This window comes from Euleptes europaea, chromosome 8 (assembly GCF_029931775.1).
Source record: "Euleptes europaea isolate rEulEur1 chromosome 8, rEulEur1.hap1, whole genome shotgun sequence".
In the NCBI taxonomy this organism is placed as follows: Eukaryota; Metazoa; Chordata; class Lepidosauria; order Squamata; family Sphaerodactylidae; genus Euleptes; species Euleptes europaea.
Window position 1 is genome coordinate 26,245,665 of NC_079319.1, and position 22,529 is coordinate 26,268,193.

Consider the following 22,529-nt stretch of genomic DNA (forward strand, 5'->3'; position numbering starts at 1 on the left):
TTGAACCATTCCGTCTCCTCCCCCCTGCACTGAAGACAAGTGATTTTGTTTTCAGTTAAAGAAAAAAGAAGAGGAAGAATTGGCTTTTCTCTTCCTTTTTGAAGGAGAATCAAACTGGCTTACAATCTCCTTCCCTTCTTCTCCCCACAACAGACACCTTGTGAGGTAGGTGAGGCTGAGAGAGTTCAGAGAGAACTGTGACTAGCCCAAGGTCACCCAGCTGGCTTCATGTGGAGGGGTGGGGAAACCAGCCCTATTCACCAGATTAGAGTCTGCCGCTCATTTGGAGGAGTGGGAATCAAACCCAGTTCTCCAGATTAGAGTCCACCACTCCTAACCACTACAACATGCACAAATACAACCCTTATATCAAGATGTTGATATAAGCAGGCACACACATACACATTAAGCTTTGACACGTTCTCTGAATTCCCAGCTTTCATTTTAAAAATACAAACCTGCTGCCTCCGAGACACATATGGAGTGCAGAGGCAGAGTGGATTTTTTTGGGTTTGGGTTTAATAGACTTGAAAATATTCAAAAAATGACACCTCCCCCCCCCCATACCAGTATGGGGATTCAGCTTTTTTCTGGGTCTTCAACCAGCAGCTGATTACTGGTGGGAGGGGGAATGGGGGGCACTGGCGGGTGATGGCCTGACATTACTTCTAGGGTTTTGCCATAGAGTGTCTGGTGATTCCTAGAAAGGCATGATTTTCCTTGGAGGTGACATCACACCGTTGCCCCATAGCAATTTGTTTTCCTCCCGTAGTACTAGAAGGCAATGGGAACTGAGGGCCGGAATCCCCCACCCCCAGCAGGACTCTGGTATCCATGGCACACCTTCATTTTCATAATCATGCTGCTCCAGGTCTCTCACTGCACATATTGTCTCTCCCAGACAGAGAACAACCTGGCTCACCAAGATGCCAGGCCAAAGATCATGATGCAACTAACATAGCTAGTAAGTACAACACCTACGTCACAAATGAAGCTATCTCAGGCTTGGCTCACCAGAATCATTACCAATGAATACGTTCAATTTGTCTGGTGAACTCATTCACACTGATTTTATTTTGGTTCCGTTTGGCTTGACACGTTGGCTTGTCAGAGAGCCAGCGTGGTATAGTGGTTAAGAGTGGTGGTTTGGAGCGGTGAACTCTAATCTGGAGAGCCATGTTTGATTCCCCACTCCTCCACATGAGTGATGGGCACAAATCTGGTGAACTGGGTTGGTTTTCCCACTCCTACACATAAGGTCAGCTGGGTGACCTTCGGCTAGTCACAGCTCTCTCAGCCCCACCTACCTCACACGGTGTCTGTTATGGGGAGGGGAAGGTGATTGTAAGCCAGTTTGATTCTCCCTTAAGTGGTAGAGAAAGTCAGCATATAAAAACTAACTCTTCTTCTTCTTGCACTTCTATTGGGATTACTGGGTTCTCCAATGGTTCTGTTGGGCTTGTTGTTGGTTTTTCCATGGGAGGTATTTGGTATTCCAGAATATTGGGAATACCGATATTTTTCAGGTCCAACATACCTGAAGCTGTTCAATTCTATTTTTTTCTTTTTTTGCATACCCCAGGAGGTAATTCCCCCACTGGGGGCTTGACAGCCCCAGTTCTGACTTTCCAAAAAGATGATTGAAGGATAATGGCCTATCCCCTCCACATTTAAAATATGAGACAGGCATTCTCCTTTCCCTATCCTTTATCATTATAATCACAACTGCTAATTTGAGGTTGTGGAACTATTTGCTATTTAATTCTTTTTTCTGCGTCTTCACTCAAAAGTACACATTAAGCAGAGAACATTTACAAATAGGCAAATGGAAAAGATTTATTTTAAGTATCTAGCAGACAAACAGGTTCACGTATTCACCAATGGCTGATGTCCCTGATGAGCAGGGACTAGCAATAGCAAACCACAGAAGAATTTAATATAAGTAGCAGGAAACGAACATCTCAAGTGGAAGGTATTAAATCAGCAAATAGAAACAGGCCTGCGTAATACATTGGTTTTTTTTTTGTTTCTTAAGGGAATACAAAATTTCACCCCAGATGTAGGCCACATGATATTCCTGGTATACACTAGATAAGATTAATGTTTGTTTTTGTTCCATTAAAAATACAAAAACAAAATTAAACTGGCACCCTCTCTTCCATGTCAGCAACTACGTAGGACACGACTGCCCAAAGAGCAGCACAGAGATTCATTTGAGCTGGATCCTGAACTGTCATTGTGTCCCCTTGGGAATGATGAAACCAGAAGTATCTTGTGATATCATCGCGCAAGCTGGCACCTGCGGAGAAAAGTTGAGCAAATTTATTATGGGAATTTTATGAGCATTCTTTTTACCTTGACTTTGATTGAATCCATATGAACATCTGACAATCTCTGTATGGCTCATATAATTATTTTAAAAATAGGGTGCTCAGGTTTTCATGACTTTCTTATTAAATTACATCATTTTGTCAGCCTTGTACGAGTAAATGAGACAGCTAAAAAGGAGTCTTTTAATACACACACACACACACACATATATATAAATTTGCTCTCTCTCTATATATATATCTATAGAAAAAGAGGGGAGGGAGAGAGAGGGGTGTATTTTTTTTGTAGAATAAGCGAAGCTGAGAGCAAAACTGTAAAGGCAAATGAGAGAGCAAAACTAAACTCTGTCGAGAGGCTAAACTCCTAGCAGAGTCACTCAAGGCAGAATGATCACAGCTGAGACACCAGACAAAGATGCAGCCACCCCCTTCAGGGATCAACAGCCATATCAGCAGAAGAGAGCACACTGAAGAAAGCTGACAGGAAGAAACTAGATTCCTTTGAAATGTGGTGTTGGAGGAGGGTTTTAAGGATACTGTGGACTGCCAAAAAGACAAATAAATGGGTTCTAGATCAAATCAAGGCTGAACTCTCCCTAGAAGCTAATATGACCAAACTGAGGCTACCATACTTTGCTCATGTTATGAGAAGACAAGAGTCACTGGAAAAGACAATAATGCTAGAAAAAGTTGAAGGCAGCAGGAAAAGAGGAAGTCCCAACATGAGATGGAGAGGCTCTATTACGGAAGCCACGGCCCTAAGTTTGCAAAATCTGAGAAAGGCTGTTAACAATAGGACATTTTGGAGGACTAATTCATAGGGTCGCCATGAGTTGGAAGCAACTTAACAGCACTTCACACACACACACACACACACACACACACACACACACACACAACATAGTTTTAAACTATCTGAATTTGGGCGTATTTCCCATGAACTGGTGGATCCTCAGCCCTTCATATAGTACTCTTGCCTCACAAGGCAGGATGTGTGCTTCTAACGCAAAGGGTGACCAACTCCTGCAGTAGGTTCTCATGCTTTCATTCAAAATATTCATCTGTCATGAGGACAGCAAAGAAAGTTAATGGAGCAAACAGGGTCTCCATACCTTGTCTTAAAGTTCACTACAGTTGTGCTGTTGTATCTGTTCTGGATTCCTGTGCTGCCCTTTCAATGACAACATTTTTATGTTTGAAAACTCTGTGTTAATACGAACTTCAGACTTCTCTGCCTTGCTTCTGGCCATCCTGATTATCATCCTTTGGTTATTATAGATGTATCATTCTCTGATCAGTTCTTACCCAAGAATAACAAGCCAGCCTCTCTCTTATTGGTTTGGGTCCAGCTGTGGGAGAATGTTCTTGATCCAGACTTCCCTCCACTTGGGTCCCATCAAGTAAAAAAAGCATTGAATGAATTGAAACACCCAGGTATCCTTCAGTAAATATGCATCTTGTGATCAGGTTTTCTGATCATTTGGGTGTGGGACCAAATCTATGCCTGCTGACATATATATAATTCCCATGATGGCTCCACCAGGGGGATGGAAAAGAAATCCAAATCATGAGGCCATAGCAGCCTGGGGAGATGGCTCTACAAACCCTGGGAAACCCTGGGGGGGGTGGGGGAATCCAAAGCTAAAGAAAGTTAAAAGTCCTGCCCCCAAAGCAATGTATGTAAGGGAACAGATTTCCTTGAAAACAGCAACCTCCTTGTGAGTGAACACCTCACAAGATCCCAGTCGCCATTTTTAGTTCCCTAGGCAATTCATCTCAATGATGAGCTCTCTGTGTCATATTATGGAGAAACAGCTGTTGAGTTTAATGCCCTTTGCAAAATATTGGGTGGCAGATGGCTTGCTGGATGCTTGGCAACATTGCATCTTCTGCAGATTCTGCCCAAACACAACGTGAGTCAGAGGCCTCACACTGTGAAGAGTTGCTTTAGTCATCCACAATTCTGTGGTGGCAACAGCCATGGGAATGAAAAGAATTGGGGGGTGGGGAGAAAGTGGGGCTTGTAACAAAGGAGAAGCAGAGCCAGCACAGGAAGAGAGGCTGGTAGGCACATGGGAAGCTGGGTACAAGAAAGAAAATAAACTGGATGGAGGAAAGTGGGAGATGGGGAAGCAGAAACTTTGGGGAAAGTGAAGACTGTTATGTTAGGAACTTTGAAATGGCATAGGGGAGAAAATACCGTAAGTCCAGCACTGGGATGAGCAGGGACTGGTGGGGGGGATGGGATTTTCCCTTCTCCTTGAGTCTTTGTGGGTCCCCCTCTTGGTATCATTCACAAAGTGTCATCAGTATGCATTAAGATGAACATAAACACAATGCAAGTCTATACCCTGAAGAGTTTACAGTCTACATTAAGATCTAGGAAAGGGAAGGAGACAACAGAGAAGGGTAAGAGACAGACATGAGCAAATACCCATACTTAGCTTTTGTTTCTGTTTGGATAAATACTGCAGAATTAAGCCAAAAGCTTCATGGAAAAGCTTGAGTTTGGAAGGGCGGAGAGGTATCACCACTGGGACATGTGTATGTAAAGTGCTAAGCCGCAGCCAACTTATGGCAACCCAGTAGGGTTTTCAAGGCAAGAGACTAATGGGTGTTATTTATTTATTTATTTATTTATTTATTTATTTATTTATATTTACTTCTTTAGATTTGTATCCCGCCCTCTATCCCAGCCGGAGCCAGACTCAGGGCGGCTAACAACAGTTAAAAACTTCATAAAACACAATACAATAAAACATTCAAATTCCAATTCAATATGAATTTAAAACTCAGCAACTCTGATCTAAAAACAAGTGGTGCTCAGTTTTGGGACGCAGGACCAAGCCAATCTGGATAGAGCAATCAGGGGCCCCTCTATGAATGCTATAGTAAGGCATAAGTTGAAAATGGGGGGAAGGTAGGGAGATCAGCTCTGATGGAAACCATTGCTGCCCTCAACTATAGGCCTGGTGGAACATCTTGGTCTTACAGGCCCTGCGAAACTGCGTTAGATCTCGGAGGGCCCTGGTCTCCTCAGAGAGGGAGTTCCACTAGGCCGGGGCCAGGGCTGAGAAAACCCTGCCCCTAGTTGAGGACAGCTGGACATTTCTCGGGCCAGGCACAACCAGTAGATTGGTGTTAGCTGTGCATAATGCTCTACGGGGGATGTACCAGGAGAGGCGGTCCTGCCATTGCCTTCCTCTGCATAGCAACTCTGGTGTTCCTTGGTGGTCTCCCATCCAAGTACTAACCAGGGCTGACCCTGCTTAGTTTCTGAGATTGGACAAGATCAGGCCATCCTGGGCCATCCAGGTCAGGGCACTGGGACATAGGTCAAGACATAAGTGCAGCTAGGGAGAAGGGGTGGAGTAATTTAAGACAGGGCTTCTTAAACTTTTTCCACACATGACCCCTTTTCGCCTGAGAAATTTTTACGCCACCCCGGGTGTATAGGTATTTAAAATAGGCATACAAATCAAACATTTACTGATAATAAATCAAATTTTTGTGACCCCCACATTCAGTTACGTGACCCTATGTGGGGTCGTGATCCACAGTTTAAGAAGCATTGATTTAAGAGATATTAGTGGGAATGATGCCACTTTCAAGTGGTGACAGCACCATGGGAACAGGTTCCCATTGACTTTGGTAAGAAACATATTTATATGAGTTTGTGTTTCTCATTAATGACATTATCCATTGTATTTACATACAGTATGGATGTGTCTGAGAGAAGATCCACCCCCATCCTTAGCACACACTGACAATATGATGTATGCGCTCTCAATTTGACTCTATTGAAAGCAGCTGAGTGGATATTAGCATTGAAACCAGCTGTACAGTTCTCTTAACGTTGTTGATGTCATGGATTTTGTTACAGAAGAAAACTTCCAAACCATTTCAATAAGTTCTTTTGAAATCATTCTCGGAAATACTGCTCTGAGTATCCAAGTTCAGTCAAGCAATTGTAGGAAATACTTTTAAAGTCCATCTTTTATAAAGACCCGGGGCACCGCCTAATTACACCAAATGCTTCTCAGGTATCACGTTAACATAACCAGAATACAGACACTACCTGTAGTTTTATGTATACCTTCAGCAGGGTCAACATTGAAAAAGACTTTCTTGGAATGTGCCATTTCGGGTTGCAAAAGGGGATGGGACTGCCAGTTTGGAAAACCTTGTATGAAAAAGCTTCCAGCACAGCACAAACTAGCATGTTGCTGAGAAGTGTACATCCTAGCCTGTTCCCTGGCATGCCAGTGTGGTGTAATGGTTAGAGTGTTGGACTAGGATCTTGGAGAGCCCGGTTTGAATTACCACTCTGCCATGGAAGCTTGCTGGGTGACCTTGGGCCAGTCTCTGCCTAACCTATCTCACAGGGTTGTCATGAGGATAATATGGAGGAGAGGAGAATGATGTAAGCAGCTTAGGGTTCCCATTGGGAAGAAAGATGGAGTATAAATGAAGTAAATAATATAAAAATAATAATATTTCTCCGTATGTGCGTGTGTTAAGTGCCATCAAGTCGCTTCTGCCTCATGGCGACCCTATGAATCAATGTCCTCCAAAACAGCCTTGCTCAGCTCTTGCAAACTGACCGCTGAGGTTTCCTTTATAGAGTCAATCCATCTCATGTTGGGCCCTCCTCTTTTCCTGCTGCCTTATATGTGTGTGTGTAAAGTGCCATCAAGTCACAGCTGACTTATGGTGACCCCTTAATGGGGTTTTCAAGGCAAGAGACTAATAGAGGTGGTTTGCCAGTGCCTTCCTCTGCATAGCAGCTCAGGTATTCCTTGGTGGTCTCCCATCCAAATACTAACCAGGGCCGACCCTGCTTAGCTTCTGAGATCTGATGAGATTGGGCTATACCGTGCTGCCTTTCCTCCCACTGCCTTATATAGAGAAGGGTTTTCCCCCTTCATGGTACAACCCCCCCCCCCACCTCTGCCATAGCCTATGGCTATACAGTCTGAGAAATGCTTTCCCACTTGATTCCTCCATATAGTAAACTGGGTGTTTTGTTCTAAATGGTCATGATCCAGGAGGAAAGTATTTGAGGCACAGAAGGAGGGCAACCAGTGCCGGCCAGCATGCAAAATTAGCTACAGTCAAAAACAATAAAATAAAATTCCTAATGTTTTATATGTCTGATTACTTAACCCAATGACCACTTTATTACACGTACTTTTATATACTGCATATCTGCTATTGAAATTCAGTGCTACAACGTTGCTTTTAAAAATAAAACTAATGTATTTTACAGCTTTACAACTGCCCTTGAAAAAGAATTGACATGCACAGGGGACATGTACTGGATTTAGACACTCACATATGGATGTAGACAGCTTAGAATTATTTTCTTCTTATTTAGCAGTTTCTTTTATATGCATCATACTTAAATGCCTGGTTGTGAACCAGGGCAGCTAGACCCTGGGGTCATTGGTGATGCTTGACAGGACAACCTAAGAGCCAGGCTTCCTGAACTCCATCCTCAGACCCATCACTAATTAATCATGAAGTCTGGAAGCAATCCAAAGGAAATCTATACAGGCACAGGGAAGGACAACAGCCAAGAATGGAGCCATGGCTGAAGTTTTTGCTGCAGCAGCTCTGGCAGAAAAATCGAGAAAGCAGCTTGCCTCTTCAGAGTTACTATAGCAAAATCCCCCAAGTTCCCAATTTAGGGAGGATGTGTGTTCAGATATTTTTAATCTCTGTCTCCATCTCTATGTATCTTTAAAAAAATGCCGTATCTGTATTTTTTCGGATATATTTCAGTATCCAGAGCAATATTCTGATTTTCCAGAATACCAGTAACTGGGTCCCGAGGGAGCTATTTTCATCAGCTTCTCCTTCTCCCAAGAAGCCCCTGCTCCACCAGAAATGCTGCTGGTTAGAGTCAGGGAACCCTCTAGGACAACATGCCATGTCGTACAGTGTCGGTACAACAGCAAGAAGAGGGACATGGCTGGAACCCCTTCCAGTTGCACAAGCAAACAGGAGCTTAGGGTATGAGGGTATGTATAATAGAGAACCCTCAGTGAAGTTAAGCAGGTCTGGTCAGTGCCTAGACTAGAGACCTCCAGGAAACATGATGTGTACTGCTTGGAGCTTCACAATGGAAGAAAGGCTGGAGATAAAGGTAATTAGCAAACTAATATCAGTGTACCCCTCTTGCTCTAAGTCAAACCCTTTTATTTCTCCAGGACCTATTACTAAAAGCACAGTCTTGGCTTCCAGTGATTATAAGCTGATTCATTTGGCTAGAGACAAACATAGTTACAAAACAAGTATACATTACAACTCACCCCCTCAAAAAGAGAAGCTGTGACGAGGGAAATGATTAAAAACTAGACTACAGGATCTATCCAGGAGTCTTTTATAAGTGTAAAAGAGTTGACTTGCTTTTCTTCCGGTTGCCCTTTACTTGAATTAAAACAGCACTAAAAGGCAGGCACAGATTTAACAACATAAAATTAGATAGGTAGACAGGTAGACATGATCAATTAACGTACAAAAACTATATTATCTAAATAAAAATGAGGCTGCAATCCTAAGGGGGGGCAATCTTCTTAGGAGCTGGAGTGACCACACACCGGCGTAGAGGCCACTTTATCCCGGAGCCACTGGCTTCCCCAGTGAATCCTTCTGTTCTGCTTTGGAACTGAGGAGGAATTAAGCCAGCAGCTACTCAAAGCTCTGTGGGGACTGCATTCTTCTGGGCACAACTGGATTGGTAGGAAGTGCCTGGTACTTCATAGTCATGCCCCCTTCTCTATTGAAGTGCCTAATGTAATAAGGAAAGGGAAGGCTTCAGGGGAGGGGAAGGGAAGGTGATTTGATTCTTCCTTAAGTGGTAGTGAAAGTCGGCATATAAAAACCAACTCTTCTCCTTCTTCTTCTTAAAAAAATGGATACATACAAAAGCAAAAACAATAAACAAAATCAGCCTCAAATACACATAGAGAGAGATAGTAGTAAAATAGCGATCTTTGCAACCAAAAACAATGTATCCTATTAACCATATCACCTATATCTCTAACATTTTCATTGGGTCTATTCGAGTATGTTAAGAAAGGTTGCATGGGACTTCTGTGAACAAAATCCTTAACTACCATCCTCACCACTTATGTATGTGATTTATCATACAGAATTCCTAGCAGCATAATCATGAAGGGGAAGGTAATCAGATCTTTTGTAGAAATTAAACATGCAATGGGAGTAGAGGTTTTGTGTTACCAATAATTTTAAATTTAAAGGTTTTTTTTTAACAAATTAAACAACATCGGATATGGGGGCTTTGGGGGCTTTAAATAAACTTGGAAAATTTTAGAGAAACCCTATAAACAGAAAAGATTAGTCACCAATATTTATAATACAATGGCAGACTCAGAGACAAATATCACATGTTAGAAAACCAACTAGGCCAAAGATCTCTGAATAACCATTCTGGAAGAATCATGGTCTTAGTGTTTATAAAGAACACATGAAAAAAAGTTAATGAGGGTCTAGGAGAGAATATATAAAACTGATGTACAAATGGTATCTTTTTCTGGACAGAGGGACAAAAATGTTCCCTACAACATCCAAGATGTGTTAGGGCTGTGAAGGCAAAATAGGAACTTTTAAACATATTTGGTGGCACTGTCTGGTGGCTAAGAACTAGTGGAAAGGTATATTCAAAATAAGTGGAAAATATGCAAATTACACTATTTTATAATCCTAAAATTGCTCTTTTGGGATTGTTTCAAAAGATTATCATAAAACATAAATGCATAACAAAAAACTTATTGGTACTAGCAAAGCTATTAATACTACAGTTCTGGAAACAACCCAGGTTACCAGAAGTAGAAGTATGCCTTAGGAAAGTCTGGAGTGTTATGTAGTTGGAAAAAGTTACTGTATATAAGAACTTATGGTAGGTAAGATAATTTGTTCAAGAGGAATTTGCTTGGGAAGACTCTGGTCTTGTGGAGGACTCCCTAGATTAGCAGCCTGTCTGTTTTACTGCCCCCCTCCAAGTTTTACTTTACTTTTTGTACTCAAGAATGTTTCCACTTCCTAACAGTTGCAATCCTGTGCAGAGTTACTCCAGTCTAAGCCCACTGAAATGAATGGGCTTAGATTGGAGTCATTCTCTTTAGGATTGCACTGTAAGTCTCACAAACTGTCTTGGGTATTCCCTATTCTTGGTTCACATTAGTATTTCTGTACTCTACATTCATTAGCATCCAAGTAGGGAAGAGACCTATACAATGTTTCACATTTAGTGCAGCCAGCTAAATTACCATGCTAATTAGAGACAGGCTGGAAAGAGTTTGTGAATTTACTCAATGGACTCAGTGGGCTTCTACATGAATCTCTCTCTCTCTCTCTCTCTCTCTCTCTCTCTCTCTCTCTCTCTCTCTCTCTCTCTCTCTCTCTCTCTCTCTCTCTCTCTCTCTAATGCTTTACAACAAGAATGCTTCAGAGAAGTGACATCTAGGTAGCTATATGGTCACCACCCAAATTACAGCTCACAATTTTAGCAGCTGCACTCAGTATGTATGTGAAGGCATATCCATGATTTTGACCATATATTATTTCATAACTGCCATCCTGAATGACTAACAAAATTTCCTGCAGGGTATGAAAAGCTCATACCCTGCCAGAAATTTTGTTAGTCTTGAAGATGCTACTGGACTCTTGCTCTTTTCTACTGCTGCCCATTGTGATCTGTATCCTAAATGACTGTTCGATCAGTTTTGATTCTCCAGATTTCCTACTGATTATACAAGAATTTGATCAGTATGGAATTAGGGAAGGAACAGATTTAAAAATTCTACAAAACTGCAGACTATTTAATTTTGCAGGGATGATCAGGAACAGAAATCATGCTGGTGTCCATTAATGGTTCCTAGAGATTAAAAAGACCACGCTCCCTTTGTATAATGCCAGTGTTTAAACTAGGGCAGATACATTCTTCAAAGACATGAGAAAAGCACAGGTTTGGTATATCAAGGCTATGTTTGTACCAGGTATTTTTTTTACAGATGCTCCAGAATATCTAGCCAAGAACAGGTGCACTCCACACCTCCATTTTAACTGGATGGCACTGGGACAAGGTAAAGGAATCCTGGTATCATCTGTAGGAAGTTCAATACTTCTAAGATATTCTGTACTTATCACATTCCTTTAATATCCCTTGCCATGATTCACATTGTACAAAGTGTTCATGGCCACATGGTGTTTATGGAGGAGTGGTTTTGGCCATCCCTTTGAAATGACTGCAGTGAGCCAGTATTTACTCCCTCAAGAGCTTTTTGTGTAATGATGGCTTCACATAAGTTACACCTACAGGACTAATAGCAGCTCCTTGGAGCCTCTTTAAGTTAGGAAAACGGTGGTGCGGAAGACAGAAGCCCTTTCTCCACATGCACCATGGTCCTGATCTGAACTGGGCCAGGGAAGCATGAAACTACCAGTGCTCATGTGATGCAAAGTCCTAGGGCCTTTGTATCATGTAACTCAGATCATTGTCAAAACCACTGTCCCTCTTCTTTCAAAGGGTAAACTGCCACACATAATTGTGTATAAGTGTATAGCTGTAGTAGTGTGCTGTCTGGACAAGCATTCAATCTCAGTTATTTCAAAATTTGAAACAAAATCTAACCCTTGTCTTTGAGCACAGCAACTATGTAAGGGGTTTTCATGGAACAGAGATGGACTAGCAGATGCCACTACAAAATTGATAAAAGGCCATTCATAAAATATTCCATTGTGTGTCTAATTCACTCTTCTCTACTTAAGGATAGATGGAATCACATTCTAGCTGTATCTGAAGAAGTGAACTGTGGCTCACGAAAGCTCATACTCTTGCTCTTTTCTACTGCTACAGACAGACTAACATGGCTACCCATTGTCATCTATCTCCATGGATCATGGCATGTGTGCGCATGCAAAATTTGTCCAAGGAGGGGTTTGAATTGGGACACAGTGTGACAAGGATTAAGCATGGCATACAATAGAAGCTAAAATGACTAAACTGAGGCTATCGTATTTTGGTCACGTCATGAGATGACAAGAGTCACTGGAAAAGACAGTCATCTTGGAGACATACTATTATCGTCCCAATCTTTAAAAAGGGTCAGCGCTCTGACCCAAGCTGTTATCGTCCAATCAGCCTTTTGTCTTGCTTAGGCAAATTGTATTCCTCCTACTTATTAAAGAGGCTGTTGGACTGGGTTGAGAGTAATGACATCCTTGGCTGGGAACAGATTGGCTTTAGAAGGGGTTGGTCTGTCATGGACCACTGTTTAGTGCTCTCCCATCTAGCAGAGAAATATTCCTCCCCCAGAAATGGCACCCTTTATGCGGGTTTTATGGATCTTAAGGGAGCTTTTGATACCATCCCGAGGGAGAGGCTATGGTTGAAACTATCACATTCTACTATGGATAGGAGGTTACTATGGCTTATTCAGCAATTTCATAGTAACCTCACAGCTCAGGTTCGCTGTGGCAACCAAGGAGAACTAACCGAGCCCTTTGAACTGGTCAAGGGAGTTAGACAAGGTTGCCTCCTTGCTCCTCTCTTGTTTAACCTATACCTGAATGATATGGCAACCAATTTCTCAGAGTTTTGCCACCCACCAAAGCTTGCAAGTCATCCCACCCCGATTCTACTCTATGCTGACGATGCAGTTCCCCTGTCCCGCACAAGAATTGGTTTGAAAAGATCTTTGCAAACTTTTTCTGAGTACTGCTCTAGGGAAGGTCTTAAAATAAACCATCATAAATCTAAGATTATGATCTTCACTAAGAGGAGAAAATTGCCTCTTTTTCGCTGGGTATTAGATGGCTTTGAGGTTGACCAAGTCAAGGAGTTTGTTTACCTTGGCATTCTTTTTCCCCGTAACCTAAATTGGAATGCCCATCAAAAAGCAGTGTCCAACAAAATTAAACCTGGGGTTGGTGCTATTGTCAATTTTTTTCACACCAAAGGTGGCAAATATATTCCAGGGGCTATTCAGGTTTTTAACCTGAAAATTACCCCAATTATCCTCTTTGGTGTTGCCATCTGGATTACAGTCATCAATGAATCTATAGATCGTCCAGTGCTTCAGTTCTTACGAAAACTTCTAAATGCCCCTCGATGTGTTGCTGGCGTTACTCTTCGTTCCGAGTTTGGCCAAATGTCACTTGAAGCTAGGGCGTGGTTGGCCGCCTTTAAACTACACCTTAAACTGTGCTTTAGCACTGAGGGGTTCCTAGCTTCTCTGAAGCATGGCCCTTTTAAATCCTCATGGCAAAAAATCTTAGATGAGAAACTGGCATTGTTGGGCTTCTCGCAGGATATGTTATCAGATCTTGGGAAAACTGAAGCTTTTGCCAAAATTAAAAAGCGCATTAAAGAGCTTGATTATAACAGCACTACTTTTCGTGCTCGTCGTGTCTGTTCATCCCAGTTCTTCGGAATACCCCCTCCATGTGGTCTGCCTGCCTATACATATTATCTAACAACTCCTCGTCTCTGTAGAGCTTTTTGCTTGGCTAGATTGAATGCTAACCCTTCTATGGTAATGCAGGGCAGAATTCTGAATATACCATACTCAGACAGGATCTGCCCTTGCTCTTCTGGCTCTATTGACTCATTAGCCCATGCCCTTTTGGAATGCCGCTTTTACGAGGAACTTCGATCGCACTATATTTCCCCCCTTTTAATATACAAATCCAATGCCTCTGTGACTGACATAATGCCTTTTTTACTAAGTGATAGGGACCCCAAGGCTACATTGTCAGTGGCAAGATTTGTTTCAGTCCTTATATCCCTCCAACACTAGATATATGCTGCTCAAGATCAATTGATCAAGGAGCTTCTAAGGGATAAAAGGAAAGGAAAAGACAGTCATGCTAGGAAAAGTTGAGGGCAGCAGGAAAAGAGGAAGACCCAACAAGAGATCGATTGACTCAATAAAGGAAGCCACAGCCTTCAATTTGCAAGATCTGAGCAAGGCTGTCAAAGATAGGACATTTTGGAGGACTTTCATTCACAGGGTCGCCATGAGTCGGAAGCGACTTGACAGCACTTAACACACGCACACACACAATATGAGAAATCCTGAAAAAAACACAACATGGCACAACAATGTGGACTCGCCATTATAGAACCTTTAGAGAAGTTATTGTCAAGTGAGAGAACTTTGATTTTAAGCGAAAGCTACTCTCTTTTTTTCTTTTTTAAGGAAAACGTTTGTGGCGTGCCACCAAAAATGTGTGTTAAAAGTGTGTGTCATTTCAATTTCTCGCTTCAGATGCCGCAACAACTAAAGCCGGCATCATTCCACTTGATTAAGTGAGCCAGTGGGTGCCTTTAGTGGCAAACAATACTCGGAGACTTTTGTCAAATCAAGCCCAAATGATCAAGGAGTTAATGTGGTTCCAGTCGGGCAACTGTGCCACCCGCTCTGTCACCAAGTTTCTTAACACTGAAATTACTGGGTGAAGTCAATGGCACTTGAGTTACCCTTGCTACAGACCTTGAAATAGTTTCCGGCACAGAGCTTATAAATAACATCAGAAGTCCTGCTGTTTTACCTCCTGAATCACTGCTCTCAAAAGCTTTTTCAAAATTCAAGATTTAAGCAAAATGGCAAAAGGGAAGCACTTGTTTCAGCTGCTTCGGGGGCTAATTAAAGAGGGCTGCCAATGGGAAGGAAGGAGATATACGCTGCAAGCCCCATCTCCTGTTCTGTTTAATTCATCGGAGTATTAATTCTTATTGATACAGTAAATAGGCTAAATTACAGCTCAAGATTATCACAGTTACTTTTTACAGCACATTAACCTTTCACTTATCACCGCAGAGCAATTGTGGCAGCTGGAGATGGAAGCTTGGCGTGCATAAAAATGGCACGAAATCAGGTCTCTGGGCAGCAAGGGGTTCCACTCTGCAGAGCGAGCGCTGGCAAGCATCTAAAATAACTTATCCTAAAGTGCTCCCAAGGTAAGCAAAACAGATATAGCCTTCGTTTGATAAAAAGACTCAGGTCGCTTTCCCCCTGCTGCTACCTACCCCCACGAATTACACAAACACCAATTTCTACTTTTAAACATGGTGAATTACCAACAGCCAAGCAACTGGAATGCACAGATGGATAGGGAAGCCAGAGCCTGTTCCCAGCCCACGAGTTTTTAACCTATTTTTAACCTACGGGAAAAGGCACATCACAGATTTGCACAGACAGTCATTATTCTCTGGTGTTCGTTTCCTTGGAAGTAGCTGCCCTTTGTTGTGCTTCTGTGGCCCGGTCCATACAGATGATGCTGTTACATGAGCTGGGAATGGGGGTGCCAGCCTTCAGGTGGGACCCAGGGACCCCCCAGTAGGGTTGCCGGGTCCCTCTTTGCCACCGGCAGGAGGTTTTTGGGGCGGAGCCTGACGAGGGTGGGGTTTGGGGAGGGGCGGGACTTCAATGCCATAAAGTCCAATTGCCAAGTCAGCCATTTACCTGGAGGTTGGCAACCCTATCCCCCGGAATTATAGCTTATCTCCAGACTACAGAGATCAGTTCCCCTGGAGAAAATGGGTGCTTTGGAGGGTGGACTCCATGGCATTGTGCATATCACTATGATTATTTGCAGTGCAGACAAACAAGGAGTCAAAAAATTCAAACTCTGTTCTCTCTCTGCTTCGCTATCTTTACTTTTTAAAATTGCTGGTATACTTAATTACATGGCTTACAAAGGGAGTATAAGTTTGTAGCAACTGCAAGAAAAGGAGGAGTTGGAAGAAAGAAGAAACATGAAAAGTTATATACATATATAGATCAGTTAATAGTTCAGGAAAAGTTTGCGCACAGCTAAGACTGGTGTGCTCCATCACTGCAATGTACATTTGGTCAGTTCAAGATACATCCTGCTGGTGGGAGTGTCTGTTGTGCAGAATGTGCCTTACATCAATGGAATAAGGACAGGCAGAGTGGTAGGATACAACCCAATGCTTGGGCTATGAACAGTACAATCCTAAACCCACTGAAGTCAATGAGCGTAGAAGGGTGTAACTCTGTTTAGGATTGCACTGTTAGTGTTATTAACAGTATTATGTATCCCATAACATGAAAAGAAAGAGGAAGACAAATCACCTGCATTCACCTGCATTTCTTGGGTTGCTAAATGCCTCCCTGTGCCGGCTCTGCAAGCCAGAATTTTAAGAGGCTATAAAACTGGAACATTTTTGTCCATCTGCTGGAGGTTTGGCAGAGACAGTTCCTTGGATAATGGGTACAATACCTGGTAATTTCATCCTAATTGGATGGAAAACTGCAAAAAGGTACAGCTGGAAATATGTTTTAGCACTGAAGTTAATGGTAACAAGAACAAAAGTTTAAACAAAATTAAATTTATTTACTTTATTTATATCCCACCTTTCTCCCCAATGGGGACCCAAAGCGGCTTACATAATTATCCTGTCCACATTTCATCCTCACAACAACCCTGTGAGGTAGGTTAGGCTGAGAGTATGTGACTGGCCAAAGATGGCCCAGCAAACATCCATGGCAGAATGGAGATTCCAATCTGTGGGCAGGGGCTGTGGCTCAGTGGTAGAGCATCTGCCTGGCATGCAGAAGGTCCCAGGTTCAATCCCTGGCATCCAGTTAAAGGGACTAGGCAAGTAGGTGATGTGAAAGACCTGTGCCTGAGACCCTGGAGAGCCGCTGCTGGTCTGAGTAGACAATACTGACTTTGATGGACCAAGGGTCTGGTTCAGTATAAGACAGTTTCAGGTGTTTAGGTACGTTTTCCGGATCCTAGTCCAACACTTTAACTACTAAATGGTGTTCCTCTATGTGTTAGACTGGGTTCCCTCACCCCACATAGCAATAACACAATTCTCCTTGACAATGGGATTTATTTATTCATTCGTTCATTCATTCATTTAGAAAATTTATAGCCTGACTTTCAACGCATAAGTCTCTCTGCAGGGAACAGTAATTAAAAATAACATTACAATATAATAACAATAAAACCGGGACAAAAAAGAACAAGCAAGTAGACTGCTACCAATAACATTGACCAAAACCATGAAACACATTTGGAATAAAGAGTCTGTGTAGGGGGAAACAATGTTGTCAGAGCCAGTTTAAAAGGAACAAGATTCCAAACCTGGCAAACTAGAGGTGCCAACTGATTCTTCAGCACAGGAGCTGATACAGAAAACAAACTCTTTCTGCAATGGCGGCTAGTCTAGTGAATGGAGGGATGACCAAAGGTATTTCAGCTTAAACAGCAAGGAGGTATATATGGGAGGAGGGACTGTCTGAAGTATCTGGACCCAGACTGTAGAAGGCTTTAAAGGTACTTTGAATAGCATCTTGAGTTTAGCTCAGATGCATAAGTGCAACCAGCGGAGCTCATACAGGATGGGTATTATATGCCCTCTGCAACAAATGGCATACATCAATTTGGCTGCCACATTATGGGCCAAAAGAACCTTCTGAGCAACCTTCAAGGGACATCACACATAAAGTGCCAGTCAGGGGGGCTACTAGGACCTATTCCACAGTGTCCAAGTTGTTCTCTAAATAGTACTGGTGGAGCAAATACCCCTGTATTAAAAATTGCACTTTGATGGCAAATTGCAAGAAGCAGCCTTGAACATGAAAAGTTATTCTTTTTTACGAATGCTCAAAAAAAGTTCAGAATTGCATCAAATGTTTTGCACATGCAGGTTCCCATGGCTGCCCTGTCCTTCTGTCGCCATCTGCCCAGCCCACCTGACAGAGTGGGGAAACATCTTACCAAAGAGGTGCTTTCCTTGGCTGTGCCAAGTCTGTTGAGGTTTGAGGAAGGAAGCTGTGTGGCTTGTCTCTGTAGTATTCCAGCCTTGCTTATTGTGTCCGCCTAATTCCCCAAGCCAAGGGTTTAGCGTTAACTCAGTGTTCTAAAGTGGAGCAAAATACCTAGCAAATTCTCATATCGCCCACTGGGAATTCTTGTTCAGAGCTGTAAGTTCTGAGCACATGCCAATTTGCCACTGACGGACACCACTGGTTGTGCAGATGCAAGTGGAGGGCATATGCTCCTACTGTAGCTGATTTTAAATGATGCATACCGTGATGTCCCTGGACCATATATAATCCAATCAAGCCAGCCAGTTGTGAGCATGCACCAACAGCAGCTACATGGCCAGTTGTTATGTTGAATGCCACCCCAACACGGAGACAAAACCACTTGAATACTGCTGCTTGTTTTGACTTGCAAACATGTCATTGAGAGGTGCTCAATTGGAAAGAAAAAGAGCATTGCTTGATTTAACAACTTATTTGTGAAAGTTTAATCTTTCCTTGTATACAGACGAACACAAAGTATAAAAATTACATCTAGTTCTGGGATTACGTTTTCACTGGCCAGTGAAAGGGAAGCCTTAGAAGGAAAAGGGTCTGACTTTCAAACACTGAAATGAAGGGCTTTCATCAAAGTCCATGGTGCCCTGAGTCAGTTAATGGACATGCCAACGATGGTTAGGTAAATTGGGCCAAAGAACTAAACCAAAGGACATGCTAATGATGGCAGGAAGAGACTTTGGATTGCAAAATACCCATTTATAAGATTACCGGAGGTTCCTAATCATGCCCTGATCTCTTCTGAGTGTGTGCCTTTTGGTCAAGTGCTGTTTTGGGGTGTATTCCCCACCCCCCGTCAATTTCCTCTTAGAGTATTCCCAGATAATGTGGTTGAACAGATTTGCCCCTTCAGTCACTGCCTTTGGCAGATTGGCTAGAGTGCATCATCCTTATTTTGGTTTAATGAATTAGGGTGGTAGAGGAAGAGACATGCCTCAGCACCAGAAATGAGAGATTCTAGGAACACTCTTCCTTGCACAATTAGACATTACGGTTATTTACTGAAATTCATGCCCTCCCTTTCCATTATATTTGCTTGCTTGGCTTGGAAGTGTTCTAACTTGAGTATCTCAGCATTTAGTGTTTGGTAAGAAATGGCAGAAAACACAGGCTTGCAAATGATTGGCTCTGTTATGTTGTTCCTAGGCTGCAAAACCATAAATGACCTCATTTAACTAAGATCTGAATCAATTCGAGTGCAACTATCTAAAACAGGGTGAAGAGAATTAGTGACCAGCATGCAGTAAACTTCCACACTGTTGATGGCCTTTTGCTGGGAAATACTAAGAAAATAAACAAGTCGTTAAACAAAACAACAAAAACACCCTAAAGAGATTCACTGTATTCACAGTTTTCATTGGAAGGAACCAGGAAATTAAATTTGAAAGTATTTTTATGCAATTCTCCTTTTCTTCAAACATGGCAGGGTCTGTTACAAAATGGTCATTTAATTACATCTTAGGCTTTCAGCATCCAGTAAAGGATGTGGGAATGTTTCAGAATTTCTGAGCTGACTGATCTAATTTTCCAAAATGGAATCCAGCTTTTCATTTTGCTCTTTGGAAGGTTCATTCCCTTTTTTTAAAAATGTGAATTTTAAAAGAGGATGTTATAATATAGGAAGGACTTGAAAAAGGTGTTAGGGGATTCTAGGAATTGCACTCTGGTAATGAAAGGAAAGAAACAGCTAATTTAGATGCTCTGATGATTTTTTTAAAAAATTGTCTGAATACTGAACATTTTACAGTCAGATGTTTCTCAAGGGAGTATGGCAGCTTCAAAGAACTAACTTGCTTAATGCCAGTCTTAAGACATAAATTACTGATGTAAGTCAGGGAAAAGGTGATTGTTCCTTTTGTGAGTGAGAAATTTATTTATTTTCTTGAACATTTGATACATGCTGACTAAACATAGGGTCTTAGCAAAGCTTTGACTGGAAGGGGGTGCAGTGCAAACATCAAATTATCCTCCCTCTCCCTAGCATAAATTGTAGAAAATTAAATCCAAAAAGCACACAAGTATTCAGTGGCTGGGGCAGTGGGTTAGAATAAGAAAAAGCTTAAGAGCAGAGCCAGCAGGTGCAAGGAAACAGAAGCCCTGTTCACATGTTACGGCAAACACATGTACAACCTGCTTATACATGTGTGCACTTGCTTGTAAGAAAGTGCCAGTGTGTGTTCAATTTACAAATGAAACCAGGGGACCAGTACCTGGATAAATGTGCGGCTTCAATCACGTGTTCAGTTGTACATGTGTTGAATGTGACATGAGAATTAGCACATGTATAAAGGAAAAACAAGGTTACGATGCACACGGATTATATGTGTGTTCACTGTAATTTACGAACAGGGCTAGGGAGTACGCCATCCAACTGCCATTAGTTGAGCCCCTTGGGGAGGGGCTGTGGCTCAGTGGTAGAGCATCTGCTTGGCAGGCAGAAGGTCCCAGGTCCAATCCCCGGCATCTCCAGTTAAAGGGACTAGGCAAGTAGGTGATGTGAAAGACCTTTGCCTGAGACCCTGGAGAGCCGGTGCCAGTCTAAGCAGACCATACTGACTTTGATGGACCAAGGGTCTGATTCAGTATAAGGTAGCTTCATGTGTTTATGTGCCAGTGCTGAGCACTGATAGAGGAAGGAGGCCAGGATGCTTACAGGCAGGGAGCATGAGGCAGGTAGGGATATGCAGTGCAGAAGCCCTGAGAAAGCACCGACTGCAGCCAGCACAAACCAATTCTACCACTGTTCCATGCCTGCACTGGCTATTACTGGCCACTTGTGCTTGCTCTGCCCTAGCCCACTTTCTTCCTCAACTTCCACTCATCAGTAACCATACAGGTCTCTTTCCCTTCTCAGTTGCATCTTGTGCTCATATCTGTTGGCCCCGAATCTATCATAATATTCAAGTAATGTGCAATAGGAAGTTTAACGATGACTGTGTTTTTACACATCATGAACACATGAAGCTGCCTTATGCTGAATCAGACCCTTGGTTCATTAAAGTCAGCATTGTCTACTCAGACTGGCAGCGGCTCTCCAGGGTCTCAGGCAGAGGTCTTTCACATCACCTACTTGCCCAGTCCCTTTAACTGAAGATGCCGGGGATTGAACCTGGGACCTTCTGCATGCCAAGCAGATGCTCTACAAACTGAGACACGGCCCCTCCTCATGTATGTGTTTCTTCCAACTTGGTTATGATTCTGTATCTACTATCTATCCACTACCCTCCCTGTCCTCCAAGGAGTGTACATGGTTAACCCTTCCTCATTTTATCCTCATAACAACTCTGTAGTCAGTCACCTTGAATCAGTTGCGACTTGACAACACACAATTATTATTATTAAGATAGTTTAGGCTGAGAGAGAGCGATTGGCCCAAGATCACCTGGCAAGCGTTATGCAGAGTAGGGACTTGAACCCAGACCTCCCAAATCCTAGTCAGACACTCTAACCACTACACCACAGTGATTCTTCCCTTTCTGTTACTTGGACTAATTTCACAGTGATTGAAACACAATGGCAACAGTGTGATCCACGTCACTTCCCCAAATTCTTGCTCTAAATGAGATTGCACAAAAAGCACTATGAATGCCTCTACTCATTATGAAGCAGCCCTGGAATCTTGGTATGTAGTGCATGACAGAATCTAATTACCAAAGTAATTATTATTACCTGATTACCGTTTCTGCAACACTGTGTATTTGAAAGCCCAATAGTCAAATTTAAAGTTGCCATTTGGGATCCTGCTGACAAATGCAAGGTGTGATTACAGTCTGCCCGCTCAGGAACACTTTGTCTGCATTTAAGGACCTAACTATACTTAACATGTAAATGTGTGTGCAACCCAGTCCTCTCTTCCTTCCTTCCTTTTTCTGGAAGAGCTACTTCAGCAGAGTGTGTTTCATGTTCAAGGGGAGGAAGGCAAGGGGTGCTTTGCTCTATTTCTGCTACCTCCCTTGTGCAAATTACTCTGGTATGGCCTTGTCCAGCATAGTATTTCAAACGGGAGCTCGCATCTAATTCATGTCAAACAAAGTGATTCCTGCGTCTAACTTTAGACAAAGTAGGACACCTTAGGATTGCCACCAGCTCCAGCTAGAAAAAGTCTTGGAGACTTGGGGACAGTGCCTGGAGATGGTGGAGTTTGGAGAGGGACGGGAGCTCTGCCGGGATGTAATTCTATAGAGTCTGCCATTTCCTGCAGGAAACTGATCTCTGTGGTCTGGAGATCAGCCATGATTCCAGGAGAATTCCAGGCCCCACCTGTGAGGTTGGTACCCTCAGAAGGATTCCAGTTCTTAGGATACAGTTCAGA

At 42.6% G+C, this 22,529-nt stretch overlaps 1 protein-coding gene across 1 annotated transcript in view; it reads right to left on the minus strand.

Moving 5' to 3' along the window:
- Positions 1-2,077: 2,077 nt before the first annotated feature.
- CPQ (carboxypeptidase Q) overlaps positions 2,078-22,529 on the minus strand; it is a 167,270-nt gene continuing 146,818 nt past the window's right edge. Inside the window, exon 7 of the mRNA XM_056854402.1 lies at positions 2,078-2,299. Within this exon, the coding sequence (XP_056710380.1) occupies positions 2,139-2,299 (161 nt within the window). The 3' untranslated portion in view covers positions 2,078-2,138. The remainder of the gene's footprint in view (positions 2,300-22,529) is intronic.